Below are 20,162 nucleotides of genomic sequence, written 5' to 3'. Positions count from 1 at the left end.
ATGGCACTGTCCACCTAAACCCTGCCATAGTCTGTCCCCCCAGGTCACACGGCCACCGATGCTGTCTGACCTCCCTAATGCTGTAAAGTTCTAAGCAAAGATTCCCAGGCTCGGAGGGGCAAAGGACAGAGGCTTCCCTTCTTCTTCCCGCCACGCTTCTGGATCTGCAGCCAACCTTGGTGCAGTGGTGTTTGCAAGTCTAGCAGTCCCTGTCCCCCCTCTTGCATTGGTAGATACAGCAAGGCAGCCAGCTGTGATCTGCCCAGAAGTAGTCCACCGGCATTATCTGAAGCTTCCTCCAGCCAGCAGGTTTGTGCCACAACAAAGATGCCACCAAATTGTCGATTTGTATCTATCCTCTGTATGAGACCTGAGGGAGAATCCACTTCCACTTTGTCAACCATCGATGAAACCCCTTCCCAGTTCTTGCTGACCCAGCCCTCCCAGCCTAGGTACACCCCTAACACATTCAGCTCCTCCTTGCTCCACCCTAAACCCATCTAGTTGTGGGACCTCCAACAACCCTCCAAACCACCCCACAACCACGTCCCATTTTTCCCCTACTTCACTTTTGCTGATGAAGCCCTTTGATCAATCTGAAATATACCCACCACAGCCTGAAGGTCCGACCAAACGCTCTTGGAATAATGTTTAAAATCAACACAAAGTAGCGCAACTGACCACCAGTTTCTCAAGTCACTAAGAGACGCTTTCTTAGATAGCAGTGTCAGGACTGGAGAGTTGCGGCAAGCTCACCAGTAGTACATTAGCAGAAGCTGGATCACACTTCTCTGCTGCATACAGTCTCTCATTGAACCTCACAGCCCCCTCCCTTATTTCAGCTGTAACCCATTCTTTAGGTAGAAGCGAACAGTGCATGTGCTTATCTTCCCATTGGTTGCTTCTCCAGCCCAAAGAAAAAGGAGGTAAGTGCATCCATCCATGTCATTTAATGTAGAAAATCTAGCGTTCACAACAGCCCCCCTTGCTCTATCCCGGAGAAAGGACCCCAAATCCCTCCTGATTCCAGCCAGGTTTTGTCTCTGGTCTGCAGTGTTATGCTCCATGACAGGAAGTTTTATAACTAAATTTGAGAACTAAGACCACGCCATAAACTCATCCCATTTCTTCGCACCAAGTACTTAAGCACAGGAACCGGGTGCTCCGTACATCTACCCACAAAGAGACGGCTCCCCCGCTCAGAGTCTCAACTCCCACCGGTTCCCGCCCATCTTCCCGCCAGCAGACCCCTCCCAGTCCCCTCTTCTCTCCTACATCCACCAGCTACAGATCTGATTCCTACCCCCCGTCCCTTCATCCCTCACCCTTCTTCCCCTCACCCCCCTCATCCATCACACCTCGACCCTTATCCTTTCATCCCTCTACCCTCTCCCCCATCCCTGCATCCCTCAGTCCTCCCTCCGGACCCTCAATCCCTTACTCTCGTATCATCTCAGCTCAGCTCCATTACATGCAATAAACCATGCTGAATCTACATCTTTGCAGGCGAAGTATGTCAGTAAGTGTCTGCTGCCCTCCATCTTTTTAATTCCTCACCTCTGCAGTGGCAGACACTGTACACAATTGACTAAATGTCTGATTTGGCGCTTTTCCCAAACCCCTCTATAATCCTCCTTCCTCTCTCCCCACACCACCCAAAACTTTCTAAAACTAGAGCAAAGACAGACAGAAAGAAATAAAGTTATGTTGAAACCTACATTGCACATCTCTCTGACGATGGCCTTCTCTTTCTCACTAAGGTCTTCATCGTATTCGTGTGAGCTCTGTCTGTCCAGCTTCTCATGGACCTCCAGGACCTACACACAAACACACACACACACACAAACAAAATAGGCTTTCAAGCTAAACCTTTGGCTCTTATATTAGCCACTAGGAGGCAGCTGCTGTCATTTACTCCCCATCTTCCACTTTGTTGTTTTGTACTCTGTTCTAGGCATAAAAGCAGTTGATGTCTTTATCAAAGCTATGTTTAGACCCAGAATGGGCAACTTTGATTGACAAGGTTGGTGGAAATAGCATAGGTTTACCTCAACAAAAGCAACTTATTTTCACTCCTAAGTCATCACATATGGACTCTTGGGCAAGACCCCTTGGTTTAGGTAAGTAAAGTGATGCCGAGAGGTCTTGGGAGTGAGACTTGAAAATGATGGACGTGACGCTACTAGTTGTAACTTGTACACAGCCATAAACAGCTCACACAGGCTGGATTGTGGCCTACCTTCATTGCGTGGACCACAGCTTCTGGTTTCTGCTCTGGGGGGAAGTAGAGCCCTGTGGGGGAGAGTTCACTGCTGGGGGTCCGAGCAGCAACCTGGGGAGACAGGTGGCCCGCTCTGATCACAATCATTGGAATCACAAAGTAAACAGACATGAAAGCATATAGAGAGATACTGTAGCAACACCCAGCAGTAACAGAAAAGGAATTACAGGAGACGCTGTGACAGGAGGCAGCAGCACTGCTGAGGCAAGTATGTATGTGTTCCCACGGCGACAGGAGACCTGCTGTGTTTGCAGTAAAGCCGTGGAGGATCAATCAGCCAGTCAGACAGACTTATCAATAGGTGAGATCGGATGTCCTGCCTCTCACATTTTCCTTTTCATTCCATTTGAATGACGTCGCTGCAGCTATCAGCAGTGATACTGTTAGATAATGACAGAAAGATGAGCTTTTGATACCACTCCTCTGCCAGTCTTTTTATCTTTTCTCATCACTTCAAGTTGGCTCTGACGCAACCGAATGATCAGTTTCAGATTCAGTCCCACACACTTAAAGAAGCAAACATGCACAGTAAGCTGACATGTCTAACCCTAAGACTTGAACTCACATGATATAAGACAGAAAATCGAACCTGGAGGAGACACATGATGCCAGTTACACAAGCTATTTTTTCCTCCCACGCCTCATTCCCAATTCCCACAAGTATTTACACATAAATTCAATTATCTGATTAGATGTCCTGTGTATGTACACTGTAAGGAATCACTGAGGGGTTTGTCACTTGATGCTATTATTGATTGTGGTTACTGCTGAAGCCACAGTTTAATCAGAAGGTGAGCAACATGCCATGGCTCAGAAAAAAAGTTAGCGTCATTTACATTTTGGGGGAGTAAGCTTATTCCCCTTTCTTGCCAAGAGTTAGATGAAAAAGATTGATAACTTTCTCATGTATGTCCAGTAGTTGTTCAGCCCAGCCTCTGCAGAAAGACTGGGAACAGCAGCTCGTTCACAAGTAACAAAATACACCTACCTACCTACATGTTATATATGGTTTCTTTTACCCATGAAAACAACAGGTTGTGGTTTTACAGGGAGCGATGTGCCGAGTGGAGTGTTAATTAGTGAGCCTTACAGGTGCTGGCAGGTGGATATTGTTACCTTTGGACAGAGCTAGGCTAGTCCCCCCCCCCCCCGCATTTCAAATGCTAAGCTAGGCTAAACTGGCTGCTTGATTTTGTTGCTTTCAGGAAGAAAGCAAATACATTTCTTCCCCAAACTGTTCCTTTACGGTAAAGTGGGTAAACACATACAGGAAATAAAGATTTTTAAGAATGGGTTTGCATAGCCACTATAAAACAAAGTGAAATGTATTGAGTTGACAGAGGTGGTTATTAGATGAGGTTATTATTCTGGTTATTGGTGGAATAAAGCTACATGAGCTGAGTCTTTTAATTTCAGATGGGACATACTGTATACTGATTGATACCACATGTACAGTAATTCCTCTGTGCTGGGGATATTCAAATGTGCAAACCGAATACAACTGAATTGAATGGAATTGAAGATGGAGGGGGTGCAGGAAGAAACATGGAGCTGAGGAAAAAAGGTAGAGACAAGCAAAGCTGGATAAACAAGACCAGAGTTTTTAATATTTTGAGGCTGAGCTCACTCACACACACACACACACACACACACATACATACATTGTTGTCAGTGTAATAGTGTACGTACGTTGTGCATGCTATCCTGGAACTGTGAGAGCGGAGTTGAATGATAAAGTGACAAACACTTCCGCAGCGTCTCTACTTCCCCTCCGTTCGTCTGGGAGAGAGAGAGACACTTCAGATGAAGTCTGATCAATACTGACTTTATAAAGCAGATCAGGTATGTTTGCTTCACATAAAGGCAGTGGTAGGACTTTTCCCGGGACAATGCTGTTTGCAGTTCCTTAATGTTACTGGACATATAGTTTTTCTAAAACTAGCTTAGAACATTTTATGTGTGTGAGTGCATGGACAAAAAAAATATTGTATACTGTACATTTTTTACGAGCTCAATGAAGAGACATTAAGTTTAAGCTATGCAATTTACGATGGTGGTTTTGGTCTGTGAGGAAAAAATAAGACGCTCACTGCTGTTTGTAAGGTGTGTATGTGTATACAAGTACTCCTACAGTATGTGTGTATATTAGACAAGCTGGACACAAACACACTATACTCCACTAAGGGTATTTAATATCATTAACCAGTAAAAGTTCAGTACACAAAAACAATGCAACTGTAGCTGTTTGTAGTTTCTGGTGTACAGATCAGTGATGGGTGAATGTACGACTCGCTCTTGTTTCATAAGGACACCGGCGTTTTAGTCAACTGCCTTCATCAGGTTAATGATAACATCAAACATCAGAAAGACAGTCACACTGTAGGTGTGAACGTACAGCAGGTCTGTCAGATGATCACTGCCCCTAGCATCAATACACTGATTACTCAGCACAGCGTCACATGGCCATATAAAAAAATCCCATCTAGAGTATATACAGTATAGCAATGTGTGAACATTTTCCAAAGTGTGCCAAAGAGGACTACATCCAGATTTAGTGATCCCCACTGATGTGGTTTTTAACTGTGTAAAGTGATCAGAGCAGTAGTTACCTGTGCCAGCAGCTGCTTGTTCTCGTCCTCCAGCATCCTCATCTTGTTCTCCAGCTGTCTGATGTAGCTGGTGGATACGTCTGAATGAGGAAAAACAAACAAAAGAAAGCATTAACGCCACATCCGAACCAAGAGCTTAGACTGACGAAACTGGAACATGTTAAGCACTGTGTATCCTTCTCCTAGAACGGTATCTTGATCTGTGGATATCAACACTGTCTGATGGCTGCAGCAAACTGTTACCTGAGCCCTGTTTTAAGAGTGTTCCTCTCAACAAGGTCATTATTAGCCTTCACTGCTGCCAGTTTCTCCTTATGGCGCCTTGATTGGCATGTTTGCCAGATGTTTAGTGGCCCACTTGAGCTTAATCCCCACATACAGCTAAGCACGCCGATCTAGTTAAGCCAACTAATCCTGTAATTGCAGTTTTCTATTGCAATGTACAACAAAGAAATGTCTGGCACATAAAAGGCAATTTGAGTTTGTCACTGGACATACAGTGGACAGGCTGGTGTGGTTAAATATCAGGAATTCGCTCACAGAGTAAGTGCTAAGTTGAATGTATGGTACATGTATGGTCCCAATGCTAATCATAGTGACAATGCTAACATGGTGATGTTAAGCAGGTATAATGTTTACCATGTTCACCATCTTAATTCAAAGTGTTAGCACGCTAACACTTGTTAATTAGTAAACACAAAGACCAGCTGAGGCTGATGGCGATGTCCATTAGCTCTGCAGGAATTTGGTCATGAACCAAAGTATTGGATTGGACATTTTAACCTGGTGATGGTGCTAGATGAAAAGTCAGAGGATCGTCAGGGTTATTAAAATTCATCCTGATGGGAACCTGAAAGTGTGGATCAAATGTCTTGGTAATCCACCCACCAGTTGTTGAGACAATCCAGTCTAGACAAATAATGTCAACCTACTGGTGGTGTGAGAGGAAAACCCAAGGGATCCTCGATCTATAGCTCTACATGTAAAATCAGGGAATCACCTATGTCATTAGCTGTAATCCTCTGGGGGCCATAAACATTTGTACCCAATTTCATGGCAATCCTTCCAATTTTCTCTCATTGCCATTCCCACAGCTATGCCACTGGCATGGCTAAAAATGTATTACAAGAATGCATTATTTACAAGGCATTATTAAGGCATTTTATATTTTCAGTAAAACAAATGAAACCTAGACCTTAACCTTGCTTTCATACAAAACATTGCTGAGCTAAACCTTTGTTTTTCAGAATCAGAATCACTTTCAGTGGCCAGGCATGTGTACACATACGACGAATTTGACTCTCATCTTACATTGCTCTCAATGTACATAAACAGAACAGAAACAGTTGAAGATGGCGGCCAGCTGGTCTGCACAGATTTTCAGGCAGGATGGTGACACTCCGTCTGGTCCTGGTGCCTTCCTGATCTTCTGTCTCTGAAAGAGCTGACACACATCCTCTTCACATATCCTGAGTGTGGGTGGGGGGAATGGCCGGGGGTGACAGGGTGGTACGGGGTGTATTTGGCAGTGAGCCTCTTTGCTTCCTTGTGACATCTATCCATCTCTGTACAGCAGTATTATCTGACCTGCAGCCAGCCAGCCCCTTACTGTTCACACACTACTTTGTACACACCTCCATGCACACAGATTACACCCATGTACCCATCTAGGGCAAATCTCCTGAACACCACTCGCTCATTGTTTTCTTCCTGTCATCCAGCCTTGGCTCCTGGTGTAACCGGGTGGAGCTCACCAGCGGAATGAAAATACCCACACACACAGGGCTTCATAGTCTTGAAGGCCTGCTGCTAGAAATTTAAATATTTAAATAAGTCACCCTTCTTTCCTTTTCCTACCATCTGTGGTTAGTGCGAGATGCACTATGATTTTCTAACTGTTAAAGCAGCCTGCTCCCAGTCATGTATCAGAGCCAGTGAGCCTCATGTCCTCAGACAGGAAAGTCCAGGAATGATTTCAATTACAATGAACACACACACACACACACACACACACACAGTTGGCTGATTTCAATGACGTAAAGCTGAGCTGCAGGAGAAAGGGAGTAGAAGGTTAGTGGAACCGCTAAAGCAAACAGAGAACACATTGTTCCACACCCATCCCCACTTTCTCTCTCCGTCTCTTATTCTGTAAGTAATTTGAATCTGCCATCCAGATTCCTGCAGTATGAACAGTTATTCCACCATCATGAGAGGATGAAAAGACTAAAACAGTGATGAAAGCATTGTATTTAGCGCAGCATCTGGAATCCAACCACTGCATTCTCATATGCAGCATTCAGAATGTAGTGCACCGCAACCTTTGAAGTCCGTAACCAGACAACTGGAATAATAAGACTATTAATAAGACTAAATAATGCTGACCACATTATGTTCAATGGATCTGGCAAGTCGCAAAAATATCGATTCAGAATGTGTTGGTATAATGTTCCGTAACATATTTTTCCACCAATATAGCCAAAGCCACTATACAATATCTGCTCATAGTGACTACAGCATTATGAGACTGTTTATGTTTAAGCAACAAAAGCATTTGTTTAAAAGTGGGGAATTTTGGGTTTATAGTTTAGTTTAGCTAGTTTATTATCTTTAACTATGTGCACAGGACTCTTGCTGTGTTTTTCATTAATAAGCGAACTGTTTGGTGAACTCAGAGTGAACGTAAATCAAGCTGATGTTTACCTTCTCTCTCGGTAGGTAGCAGCAGAGTGTATTTTATTATGTACCTGGACTGTGTCTGCTCTAAAGCAGGTTAGCCATACAGCAGGTACCCTCAACCCTAGACAGCTTTGTGACGCCTGAAAACATTTGTAAAGCTCAATATCTGCTCACTGATCTCATTTTGTGCCACATTGGTATTGGTATGTCAGAGTGAACCTTTCCCCCAGAATAAGTCATGGACACGCACACACACACACGCACACGCACACACACACACTATGACACAAGGTGATGACCAGGGTGATGCTGTCAAAGTCAGTGGTACAGACAGTGCTCAGTCCTCAGGGCAAATCTCTCCCACACACACTCACACACACACACACACACAACGGAAGAGACAATGCTGACAAAATAAAGAACCTTGAATTACAGTCAGTCAGCACACATGGAGTACACCCCTCTGTCTCTTTCTTTCTGTGACCTTCCATTTCAAAAGGATCACTTCTGGCTTATTAAGGGATCATTTTATCTTTTAGACATTTGTACATTGATCATTTTTACCATCAACCTGCTGCACATCCACATTACAGTGCCAGCTGCCCACTACATCACAGCCTTGCACTGTATCAAAGTAGGGGCAAAGTAACAGAATTCCTGACTGAGAGTGTGGTCAGAATGACTCATGACTGTTGACACTTTGAAACTAAAGAATCAAGGGAGGTGCTGCAGCTGAACTCCACTTTCCTTCCTCGCATCCCTAGTCTTAAGTATACCAAACATTTAGATTTCAAAAGAAAAGCATGTGTTCAAACTGAACTTTTGATCTGATGGTGGGGCTAGAGAAAAAGACAGGGGATCAAAGTGTTTACAATTCATCCTGAGACTTTCATGGAAGTCCATCCAGTATAGAGATATTTCATTAAAAGCCAAAAGTGTAACCCTGCTAGTGGCGCTAGAAGAAAGTCAGGGGATCGCCAAAGTCAGTATGATTCACCCTTTCGGGAGCATGAATGTCTGTCCAAATGTTCATGGCAATCCATCCAATAGTTGTTGAGATCTTTGAGTCTGAACCAAACGCTGCCAACCCTAGAGCCATGCCGCTAGAATGACTAAAATGAATGATGTTATCTGAGGCCCCAGAGAGCAGCAGTGGGCAAATCAACCTAACCTGACATCAGCTGTTTCCATTTCAACTTAATTCCATGATTATAAGTCTCATAAAAACTAGAGTGAAAGAAGGCCAAGTCAACTAATAACTGTGTCCAGAGCAGCCAGTGTATCTATGCGAAGCGAGAGCTCATGGTATGGCATTTCTGTAAAACTGCACAGGCCAGTCACCTGAGATGAGCCTCTTGTTGTATGTATTTGAAGCAGTGTTTAGTGATTTGGAAGAGCTCGCAAGATTTCAGGGCATTAACATCATCTCAAACACATCATTTTCTCTGTCACGCTCCCATATTAGCTCCTCTTAGTCATGACCAGAAGATATGAAAAGATGGAGAACCTTACTCTTTCAAAACCAGATGAAAAGTCTGGATTTGTCCTCCGACTGAGGTTTTGCTTTCACTGAGAGTAGGTGCAACTTTCTTCCTGATGATGGATGACCGAGTTTGGCATGGAGCCCAGTTAACATCACCTTGGCATCTGGTTGTAGCACCAACTAATGTTTCTGCTCTGGAGCTGGTTAAAATCTGTGTCAGTGGAACTACTTCCTTGGAATTGGTAACGTCTTAGGTAGGAAACATGTGCATAAGGCTTGTTTGTTCATGCATTCATTCGTGCCCAGCCAACAGACATTTCTTTTGCCTTTAATGTGGGTATTAGGTAGTCTCGGGAGTTGTCTGTGTGGGGGATAGTGAAATATGTGGTTCAATAAAGTCCTAGTGGGGGGTGAACAGGTATTAGATGAGGGTTACAAGAACACAGCAGATCAGAGATCAAGTTGGACCAGTGGGGAGTTTCCTCTGAACATACCACATATTGTAGGAGTGTTTGCCTTTGGTGGGTAGCCACATAGAATAACTGTTTATATAATGTTGGCTAATAAATGGAGTAGGCCTTTTAAATATGCCACAAATGTGAGCTGAATTCAATTCTATTTTATTTATAAAGCATCGAATCTTGACCAAAGATATCTCACTGTACATTTCATAAAGAGCAGGTCCAGACCGTACTCTGTTATTATTGTTATTATTATTTACCCAAACAATTCCAGCTGTGGGCAAACACTTGGCCACAGTGGCAAGGAAAAACTCCCTTGAGCAGAACCTAGACTCAGGGTAGGTGGTCATATGCCTTGACCTGCTAATTTTTGTGATAATGGAAAAGCACCAAAGCTTGAAGCTTTTAAGGAAGGCAAAATATAGCTGTATGGACAAAAGACATTCAAATCATCCACATCATTGTGCTTTGCAGCTTGGGGGAAACAGTTCTCTTTCAGATCTGTGGATATTAACACTGTTTAACTGTTGAGATTCTGGAATGGACAGATTATGAGACCTCACACCCAAACTAGTGGTGGCTGTTGCTGGAGCTATATGATTTTCCCAAACGTTGTTAATGTGACCTGAACAGTTGTGCAGTTAACAGGTAGCATACAGTTCATGGTTTGTTAATTAAGCTAACGTTTGCTCGCTCTCATCAACATTATCATTGCAACGTAGGGCTGGACGATATGGCCAAAAATGTTATCACGATAAAAAGTTATCTATCTTTCGATATCGATGAGCATCACGGTAAGTTTCAAATCGTTATTTCATCTCGAGTTTAAAGGCTGATTTTTGCTCCTGAGTGAAAGTTGAAGAAACCAGATGGTTTAGTGTGGTTTAAACTCTTCTTTATGGTCGACACTTGAGGCCAAACAGTGGAACACGTCACAGATCTGCGGTAGAACATTCAAAACAATTATGATAAAATCTTTGTTAACACATATGCATGAGTAAAATTATTAAGTCCTAATTTGTGTATGATTCAAGTGAATAAACATTTATAGCATATTTATTGAACATTTGTTATATTGTTATTGAAAAAAAACTATATTGCAATAATTATTGTTTTATTTTACAGCCCTATTGTAGAGTTTAGCTACATAACAAGTCTCACATCACCTGTCAGATCTTTAGTCTGCTGATATAGCATTGACGTTAAAACAAACATAATCTACCACAAACAATTGCTTAGCTGCTCGGCAGGACCAGCAGACCCCCTGTGCTTAACGTTAGTGGTCATTGTTGTGATACTAGGTCCAACGACTGACAGCAGATTGTCAAAGTGTCTCATTCTAAGCCTTGAACTGACCATTATCCAGGCCAAGCTCCTGGACTAGCTGGTGGTAACGTTACTCCTGTGATTTCTCCTCTTTCTGAGGTTCCATGTACGTGTACCTCAGTTTCCCTGTGTCCAGGGTTATTAAAGATCACCTCTCATCCCACTCACAGCCAGAGCTGACTCGTCTTTTAAAAGTTGTGGGCTACTGTGAAAAGCTTAGTCTAGTCTTAAAGCTGTTCCAAAGCAAGCCTGCAATTTAAATACAAGCTCATATTTGGTCCATTATGTTGACACTACCTCCACAACTGCTTGTCATTAATGGTTTGGCAACATTTCCTTTTTCCTCTAGTTTTCCATCTAATAACTTTCTCCTCAAATATGGTGTAAATTACACCAACTATGGCCAGACTACAGCTGAAAGAACCTCTACAAACCTTCATGAGATATAGCCACCATAAAATAGTAGACAGAGGCAGATGACCTTTGGCCCTGACTAGTCCCGGAGCCTCAGCCCTGTCATCACATTGTTGTCAAACTGAGAGGCTTAAGGCTAGACCAGCACACAAACATAATGACGTGACTGGACCAGAGAGAGACAGAGAGAGGATGGGATGCTCCCATTCTACACAGTGAGCCTGAAGACGCTGCACGCTATTCTCAAGCAGACAATACTGTTGGACAGATGGCCAGGGCACGCAGAGCACACACACACACACACACACACACACTTTCTCTGTCTGGTGAGACCAAGAGGAAAACAAAACACGTCACTTGACATGAGTTTCAAAATGAAGTACCCAAAGAAACACAGAATAACTGTTGTGCTGTTGAACGTAGATCACATTTTGCAGCTTTTTCAAGTATGAAAACTAGTAAATGAATAGTGCAGACTGGAAGTCAAAGATGGCCACAACATGACATAACAGGACAGTGGGTCACACACTACGTGAGCTGACAACGACTCAAGAAAACCCACGTGAAACGGGAAATGACGCCAACCTACACACGAAACAGCTGTTGTTTGTTATTATAAAGATAGAAATTATAAAGACAAAAGAAGAAGAAAGTAGCTGCCTGCTCTCATTGGCTGGATGTTTGGCATGTTAGATATCTGACAGACCAGATGTGTCAGAAATGTGTCGGGGAGCCGTTTTGATACGTCGTTGTGTAGCTCACACATAAAGACTGGCGACCGCCGATCGACCGCTGATTTACCCCCGATCACAGCCTGACGGTCTCCGAGCGGCAAAAAAATCGTGTAGTGTGAACTAGGCTTAAGAGACATCAGATTAAATGAAGAGGCCAACTACAAGTTGAAAACAATCCAAATCTGCTCTCAGTCACAGCTCTCAGGTTCAGCAAGTGCTAGCTCGTCTGTACGGACTTAAAATGAACATTGACTGAGGCTGTGTGATAACAGCTGAGACTGATGCATGACGCTGATGTCATGACATTTTAAACCTCAATATGATGTGGCATTTCTGCTTGAAAAATGACAATTGTCTGTCTATCAACCAGTCAATTAATTGACTCATTTTTTCAGCTCTACTCTGCGATATAATAAAACCTAAATGAATAATAATAATAATAATAATAATAATAATAATAATCTTTATTTGTAGAGCACTTTTCAAAAACAAGTTACAAAGTGCTTTAACAAGTGTAAAGACAATAATACCCAAAAAAAAAATAATACAAAAACAATATAAGATAAAAGCAAGAAGACTAAAATACACGTTTAAGATAAATATAAAATTAGTAAAATACAATAAAATAAAAGGGATAAAATAAAGTCAAATAAGATCGGGAAAGGCTCTCCTATAAAAGTATGTTTTAAGAAGGGACTTAAAAGAGTTCACTGACTCAGCCGACCTGATTTCCTCGGGCAGGCTGTTCCAGAGCCTCGGGGCCCTGACAGCAAACGCTCTGTCCCCTTTAGTTTTCAGTCGAGACTCTGGAACAGACATCAGACCTCTGCCCGAGGATCTCAAGGTACGTGCTGGTGCGTATGGGACTAAAAGTTCAGAAATATAACAAGGCGAGAGGCCATGAAGAGCTTTAAAAGTGATCAATAGAATTTTAAAGTCAATTCTAAAACATACTGGGAGCCAGTGTAATGAAGCTAAAATAGAAGTAATGTGGTCATATTTCTTTGTTCTGGTTAAAAGCCTGGCAGCTGAGTTCTGGACAGTCTGGAGTACATCAATAGATTTTTGGGTTAAACAGGTGAAAAGGCTGTTGCAATAATCCAGGCGTGATGAGATGAAGGCGTGTAAAATGGTCTCGGTGTCCTTAAAAGTTAACATAGATCGAATTTAAGCTATATTTCTAAGTAAGAAGCACCCTACTTGCTACAAACTGTTATTTGTTCATGTAGGACTTTTTATTGCAATTCAGCTGTTCTTTAGTTTAAAAGTTTTAAATGTATTTTTTCAAACAAGACTTATTTCCATCATGTTAAAAATGTAACTCAGTAAACTAATCTTACTTCTACTTATGTGAATATACTGTCAAAGAAAGCATTTTCTGCTGTGCACATGTCCCTCTTTATACTATGTTACCTGAATTCCACCTTTGCTACCGTCATGCAGCCACTAGAGGTTGTGGCCTAACAGACCTAAATATGGATCGTAATAAGCTGCTGCATATTCGACCTCTACAGCCGGTTTGTTGGTGAGCCTTCACACGATTGGTGTCTTAAGTATGGCAAAGAAAGGCCCTGGGTCAAAGTTACAGATCTCTGTGGTTCATTTAGAGACACAATCGACACCCGGCACCTTCTGTTTGTCTCACTGTTTATGATTTAAGTGTTTAGGGAGAGGCATGACAGAATTTGACACTTTCATCAGAACATGGTGACCAAGTTATGGTTAAGACTTGAAACTGAAAGAGCACCACTTTTTATTCTTTCTGCACTTTTCTCACACTTGTTATTCATCTCTGTCTTTCTCTCTCTCTCACTCTGTCTCTCTCCTGCCCCCCTTTGCCTCTACATATGCAAACTTGCCTGACCACAATAGTCAAGAGCGCACACATGATTAAATGGTACACAGGGACCAGGAGAAATAGCTGTGGTCGGTGGCTTGGCCGGAGGCCGGGGATTGAGGCAGGGGGACAGACTCTTGCTTTTAATCACAGAGGGAGATAATGGCTGCCATACGCCACCGCCACCGACTTTGTTTTTCCCACAACCCAGCCGCCAGGACAGCTTCTCCATTGGCTACGGCGGTAATGTCCGATTCTCTTCTACCCTTAAAGACAAAAGAAAAAAGAATCCCACCTTTCTCCACTTTGTCAAGGTCTGCAGCGTGAATCTTTAAACACAGTCATAAAAGCTGCATGTTGGACTAGTTGGTAGATTTGGTGTTTAAACAGTGTTTGAGTTAATTAACAGCACATTTCCCTGGCTCACCATGTATCCGCACTAACTCTTCTGTAGCATAATGTTTTAAGATGGAAAGATTATGTTCTTAGGTAGCAAACAAAAACAGGCCTGGATTCTAGACTGATGCCAGAGTTCTGATTAATAATGTGCCAGAATCAGCAAAGGGCACACAGTGGCCCAAAGCCAATCCAAATGCTAACATCAGAAGCTGGTCCCAAATTCCACATCCCCAGACATTAATGGACCAAGGTGAATCACAGTTCAGCAACACTCCGTCCCATTTAAGAACAATGGTGCAGTGCCCTTTCACTAGGGCCGACGTGAGGCCTCCCTGCGCTTTTTGTTCACAATGTGCATCTCACATTGGTTTCGCCTACAGCAGTGGTCAGCAAGATGCTGAAATAAATATATTTGCAAAAAGGGGGACTGAACACACAACCTTCTGACTTTTTAATAAATGAAATAAAAATAATTAAAAGTGCAACTTGGTTGAAACTTAAATGCTGGAACATTAGACATTGTCAGCAAGACTTTAGCTGTTTTGCTAGATAAGTTACCACTTTAATTAGCATCACAGGAAAACCGCGAGTGTACACAACTATGCTTAGTACACCAGGTCCAAGTTAACTGTGGAAGTCTGTCTGATTGGCGGGCACTTTGGCCAATCATTTTTCTGTTTTCTTTTGTTTTCTCTCTTAGCCCTTTAAGTATTTGTCTTGAAATTGGAAAGTCAGCTAGGCTTACAAGCTAGCCGTCTGCCTGACTGTTAGCAGCAACAACTCTTACGTCCTCTTTTTCCTGGACATGCCCTCTTTTTGGGACCTAAAAAATGTATCTGGCAGGGATTTCTAAATAGCTCCAAATAAGCCGGGATTCGGCTTTTGCTTTCTACAGTCACTGCATGAAAAGTAGAATTTTCGGCAGTTAATGGCATGTTAAATTGCCATGGAAGGTCAGGTTAACGGCTACTTATGGGTATTTTTGGCCAACACTGAAAACTGTCAGGAACTGCTGTTAATAGACGTGGATTTTGTGTGTCAGTGTTGCCCCCATGACCCCCCTTTCCGTAGGTCTAGGGGAGGCTTTGACATGTAAATGAAAATGCAGGATGGAACAGGAGAGACCAAACAACCTTATCAAGACTTAGATTTGGACACACTGGACTAAACAGCAAGAAGAAACTGTAGAGCAAGTCATGTTACACTGTCAGAGGCATGAGGAAGAAAGAAGGCAGCTGGTTGAATTGTTTTTCTGTATTTTAGACTAAATAGTATGGTTGAGAGGGTATGAGTTTATTTTATTTATTTATTTATGTATAAATAAAATAAGGACTGATCCTTGGTTCCACACTCCTTACCAGTTGGTGGCACTAGTGCGCCAGTTTGCCAATCGCTAATAATGGTCAAGAAGAAGAAGAAGAAAAAGAACCCCCAGACTAAATAAGCAAGAGTTTATTTTACCCACTCTCAATCCAGCAAGCTTTTGAACGTATAAATGCTCCTTTTGCTTAATTTGTCTGCTTAATTGCTTAATCTGAAGGAGAGTTAATTTGTAGGGGGGTGGGTGGACGTGGTCAGCGTGATGACGTAGGATGTTTACAATGTCCGGTCGTTTACAATGACACGAGCTGTGGGAACGAGGTAAGTTGCAGCTCCGTCGATAAAAGTTAATAAAACTTATTAAGTGTAACTTGAATGTGACCAAACTGCTGCATTCTGTTGTATGTATTATCCAACCTGTCCTGTGTAAGTACTGCTGTGATTTGAGTTCGCTAACTGAAGTTTTTAACAGGTTTTTAACTGCCTTCAGACTGAAGGCTAACAATAGCATGCTAGGTCCGCTGGAAAACAATGTTAGAAACGCTGTTTCAGTATGTTACTCTGCTGTCTTTGCACGATTAATGTTATCGCAATGTCGTCATGTGCTATTACATAACCGCAAAAACTGTGCGATTTAAAAAACAGAATAGGTGTGTGTGACACTCGTCTCTGTGTGCACTGCAGTCTGCTCATTATCCCCACCCACACCGTGCTCTCGCATGTGCCCCGAAAACAGATAACTTTACTTGCAATGAGAACAGTGATTCATGAGCAGTATACAAGTAACGTTTAAGACAACAACCTGCCGTAAGCCCTTCCCCGCCCCGCCGTTAATCGTTCAAAACATTTGCCGCTGCCACGTTTGCCACCGGTGCGGCGAAAGAAATGCTGGTTCTGGTCGCTCTGTGACAGAGACACTGAGACGTCGTCAGCAGCTAAAGCGGTAAGACAGAAGAAAACAGGGAGAAGAGAAGGAAGGTTTGGGTCTGGCTCGCTGGCTATTATACATTAGCTGATCGGTGCATTTTGTTGTTCAACATGTTCAACTTTTCATAAAGCCGATGTGCTTGTCAGTCACTGTTTTCGTCAACCGACTAATCATAACGTGGATGGGGCGGGACATTAAAAAAAGTTTAACGTGTTCCAGCAAACGTTGAACACTATATATGATAAAAGTCGGGTTTCATTGTGTTTGTTTTTTGCATTGCTCTGACCTTTCTGTTTAGGTCCTGCCTTCTTGCACGCCAATGCGGGCATCTCAATCATTGCAGAGATTGCTTTTCAACAGTGGCACATGACGCCTGAACAATGCCCAAATGCAGTACTTGAAGTGGGCCGGTACTCACTGGTATGGAGTACGTACCAGGACTTTTTTTCTTGTGGTCTGGCACGGCAGCGTTACTCTTGTCTGTCCTCTCCTCTGGCAGACAGAGATGGGAGGAGATCGGGTGCTTTTTTTATCCAAGTGTGTACATAAAGTTGCTCATCAGTGTCACTTTTCATGATCCAGCCAATCACAGCCTGGATAGGGCGGGATATTAAAAAAGGTTGACATGGTACAGCAAAATTTCAATATGTTCCTGCAAGAATGGCTATGATTATTGACAAGTTAGCACTTAACATTAACATTAACAAATCGGAGACTAACCACCATGTAGAGCATTTTTCTTGCACAATGATTTTTATTAATGAGAACAACATACCATAAGGAAACTTCTGTAACTGGAGTTAAAATTATACTAGAGGTAAGCTATATAGGATAATATTGTCTGAAATGATAATGAATACACTAACATTAGCCCTCATCAAACAGTTTTATTTGTGAATCAGTTGAATATTTGAATATCAACTAATAAGCTGTTGAAATGTTATAAATAGGCCTGCTATAAACAGTCTTTAGGTAGACATTAGCCAAATAAAGTTTAACCTATAAATATATTAGTATTACTATTACTGCTACTATATACTAACATCCCCGCGACCCTGTACGCAGGATAAGCGATTGACGATGGATGGATGGATGGATATACTAACATTAAACTTTTTATTTAAAATTAGCCAGCCCTAACTTTACACCCACAGTGTTCCCTTTTTTGAAAACCAAAATATCACCCTAGTCCTTGTTATTCCTCTTGTCCTGCTTATCTTTTTTTTAATATTACTTACCAAGAATGAAATGTTCTGTGAAGTTTAAATCACCCAATGACACAATGTCTGTCTCTACAGCAGCTTCACCTCTGACAAAAATACCCCTACAAACACCCATAAAGCTGACTAACTGACACATTGCATCTCAAAAAGAAATGTAAAATTTGTTGTTTTACCTGGAGTTATGTGACGTAGACCAGGCTATTTTTACTAATAACAGCTAGGAGCAGTGACTTGTAATCGACACAAGTCTGTCCTAATAAGACTTATGAAATAGGTTTGAACAAGAGCAGCTTTAAAGAGCAGCGAAACATTGTGGTTTGCTAGTGTATTGGTGGTTAAGAAAATTTTGGTAACACATATTTTACAGCCTTGTGGTAGAAACTGCACAGAATCCGACTTTTTAAAATGTCTTGTGAGTCTCTTTATCTCTTAATCTCTACACCAGAGTCTCCGTAACCTTATTAGACCGAGAAGTGAAAGCGCCGTTATTCACAATGTCGATTATGCAATAGCCATCAGTTTCCAAGCCTGCTCCAAAATTGATAGCACTCCTCCAGCACTCAATTAACTTATTATATTCCACTTAATTTCCAATAACAAATTAGAGGCTGTTCGTCCCTTTGAAGAACACAGAGTGGTCTGCAGAGGTTCAGGATTACATTCACTGACTGTGCTTGAAAGAGGGTGTGCAGGACAAATATATAAGGTCAATGCTCCATGATATTAAGTGGTGCTTTTTAATGTATATTAATGTTTGGGGATACTTCATATTTGTATGACTAAGCAAAAATGAAACAAAATGACTCTCTGACTCCACCTGTAGACTGAATAAAAATCCTGCTGTATTTTATACAAGTGTGAGTATTGTGTTAACCTGTGAAGCACCTTGGTCAACCTTGGTTGTTTTAAGTGTACTATATAAATAAAATTGATATTGATATTATTTATGGTATTAATTATTATGAGTGCCAAAATGTGAATTGGTGGAAGCACTAATGGGGGAACGTCTGAGCACAACAAAGTTGTTTTGTCAGCACATGGGGACATGCAAAAACTTGTTTGTTCTGTTTAATTTGTGATTTAGACCTGAAAAAGAATATGTATTTATTTTATAATGCCTTAATTCAATGCACAATGATGCAGAAGCTGTTTTCTTTTCTTGGCAGTCCTTTTTACTTCAGTGTGATGCCGTTTGTGTCCCGGTATTTCGATGGCTGTCTTGAATTTGGCTTCCTGGGATCTGGAGATAATGTTTTTCAGGACACAGGATGAACGTTTTGTGGTTTGGGGAGGTAAATTAAGAGTTGAGAGAGAGAGAAAAGGGAGGGGTGACAGACCTTGGCCACGTATTGAGGAACAACAGATGGTGGCACCTGATACTAAAGTACTGGCAGAACTTGAAACAGAAGAGTCTCAGAGTCCTGATATTACAAACTATTCTTTCTATTTACAAAACAGACCGAGGACTTTTTCTGTCTACAATTAGAAATATTTTGAACTCAAATTAGAGGGATATGATCAGTTTTAATTAGTTAAACATCTCTGAGGCCCAGGCCTTCCTGATGTCAGGTTGCCACCGATCTACTGAAAACTATTAAACTTTGAACTTTCGAACTTGCATATATTACCTACCTGTTACCAAGTGTTCCTGGAAGTGCAAGGAATTAAGCTCCACCATTTTTACAGAAGTTAACTAATTACTATTATAAGGAGGTTTTAATGAATGACCTCAATCAATCTTTTGTGCTTCCTAAGGAAAAAAATGCTTTACTGCTAAAAATACATAATTCATGCTACTAATATAGAATATATACCATGAAATCAATTCATCTCGGTTAAGACAGGGCTCTTAAGGGTTTGTCGTCAACCTGAACCTTGATTAAATTCTCTTTGTCTCCTTCCTCAAGAGTCCTTCGTCTGTTTTAACAACTCTTATCTCCAGCTTGAAGCCAGTCAAACACCAAGGCAGGTGCAAAGGTGCTTTTATGTTGTGTGCATCCACCTCACAGTTTTGCTATTAAAGTAGTTGCTCATGTCACCTGAGCCCTGTGGGTCAGCCGACTCTCTATCTGGAGAGATACGCTGTAAACTATAGACAACATTTGTCGCTAGGCATTGTGCAAACAGCAGGTCAGGGTTGTGCAATTTTAGAAAAATGAACCAAAGATGCAACTCTAAACACAGGTCTGTGAGTGTGAAGAGAACTGTCCGGTTTGAAGACTACTAACGTACCTCTTCTGCACACGTTCCCGTTCTTATGCCGTTTTTCCATTACCAGTACCAGCTCAACCCGCCTCGCCTCGCCTCGCCTCTACTCGACTCGGTTTGGCTGTCCTCCGTTTTCCATTGCAGATAGTAGCCAGAGATAGCACCCCTCAATGTAGCTGGTCATCATAGCGACGATACACACAACTGCCGCGACGTAATGTTCAATGTGACACACACACCAGCGACCCACAAACAGCTGCCTC

At 42.1% G+C, this 20,162-nt stretch overlaps 1 protein-coding gene across 2 annotated transcripts in view; it reads right to left on the bottom strand.

Moving 5' to 3' along the window:
* ccdc85ca (coiled-coil domain containing 85C, a) overlaps positions 1–20,162 on the bottom strand; it is a 480,744-nt gene that overhangs the window by 3,158 nt on the left and 457,424 nt on the right. The window contains exons 2-5 of one of the 2 annotated variants that reach the window (XM_046062891.1): positions 4,891–4,970; positions 3,971–4,060; positions 2,240–2,332; positions 1,719–1,817 (exon numbers count right to left, since the gene is read on the bottom strand). In XM_046062891.1, the coding sequence (XP_045918847.1) occupies positions 1,719–1,817; positions 2,240–2,332; positions 3,971–4,060; positions 4,891–4,970 (362 nt within the window). The remainder of the gene's footprint in view (positions 1–1,718; positions 1,818–2,239; positions 2,333–3,970; positions 4,061–4,890; positions 4,971–20,162) is intronic. The other variant, XM_046062892.1, reaches the window with a different exon arrangement.

This window comes from Micropterus dolomieu, linkage group LG11 (genome assembly GCF_021292245.1).
Source record: "Micropterus dolomieu isolate WLL.071019.BEF.003 ecotype Adirondacks linkage group LG11, ASM2129224v1, whole genome shotgun sequence".
Lineage (NCBI taxonomy): Eukaryota > Metazoa > Chordata > Actinopteri > Centrarchiformes > Centrarchidae > Micropterus > Micropterus dolomieu.
This window is presented reverse-complemented; position numbering and strand designations above follow the sequence as displayed.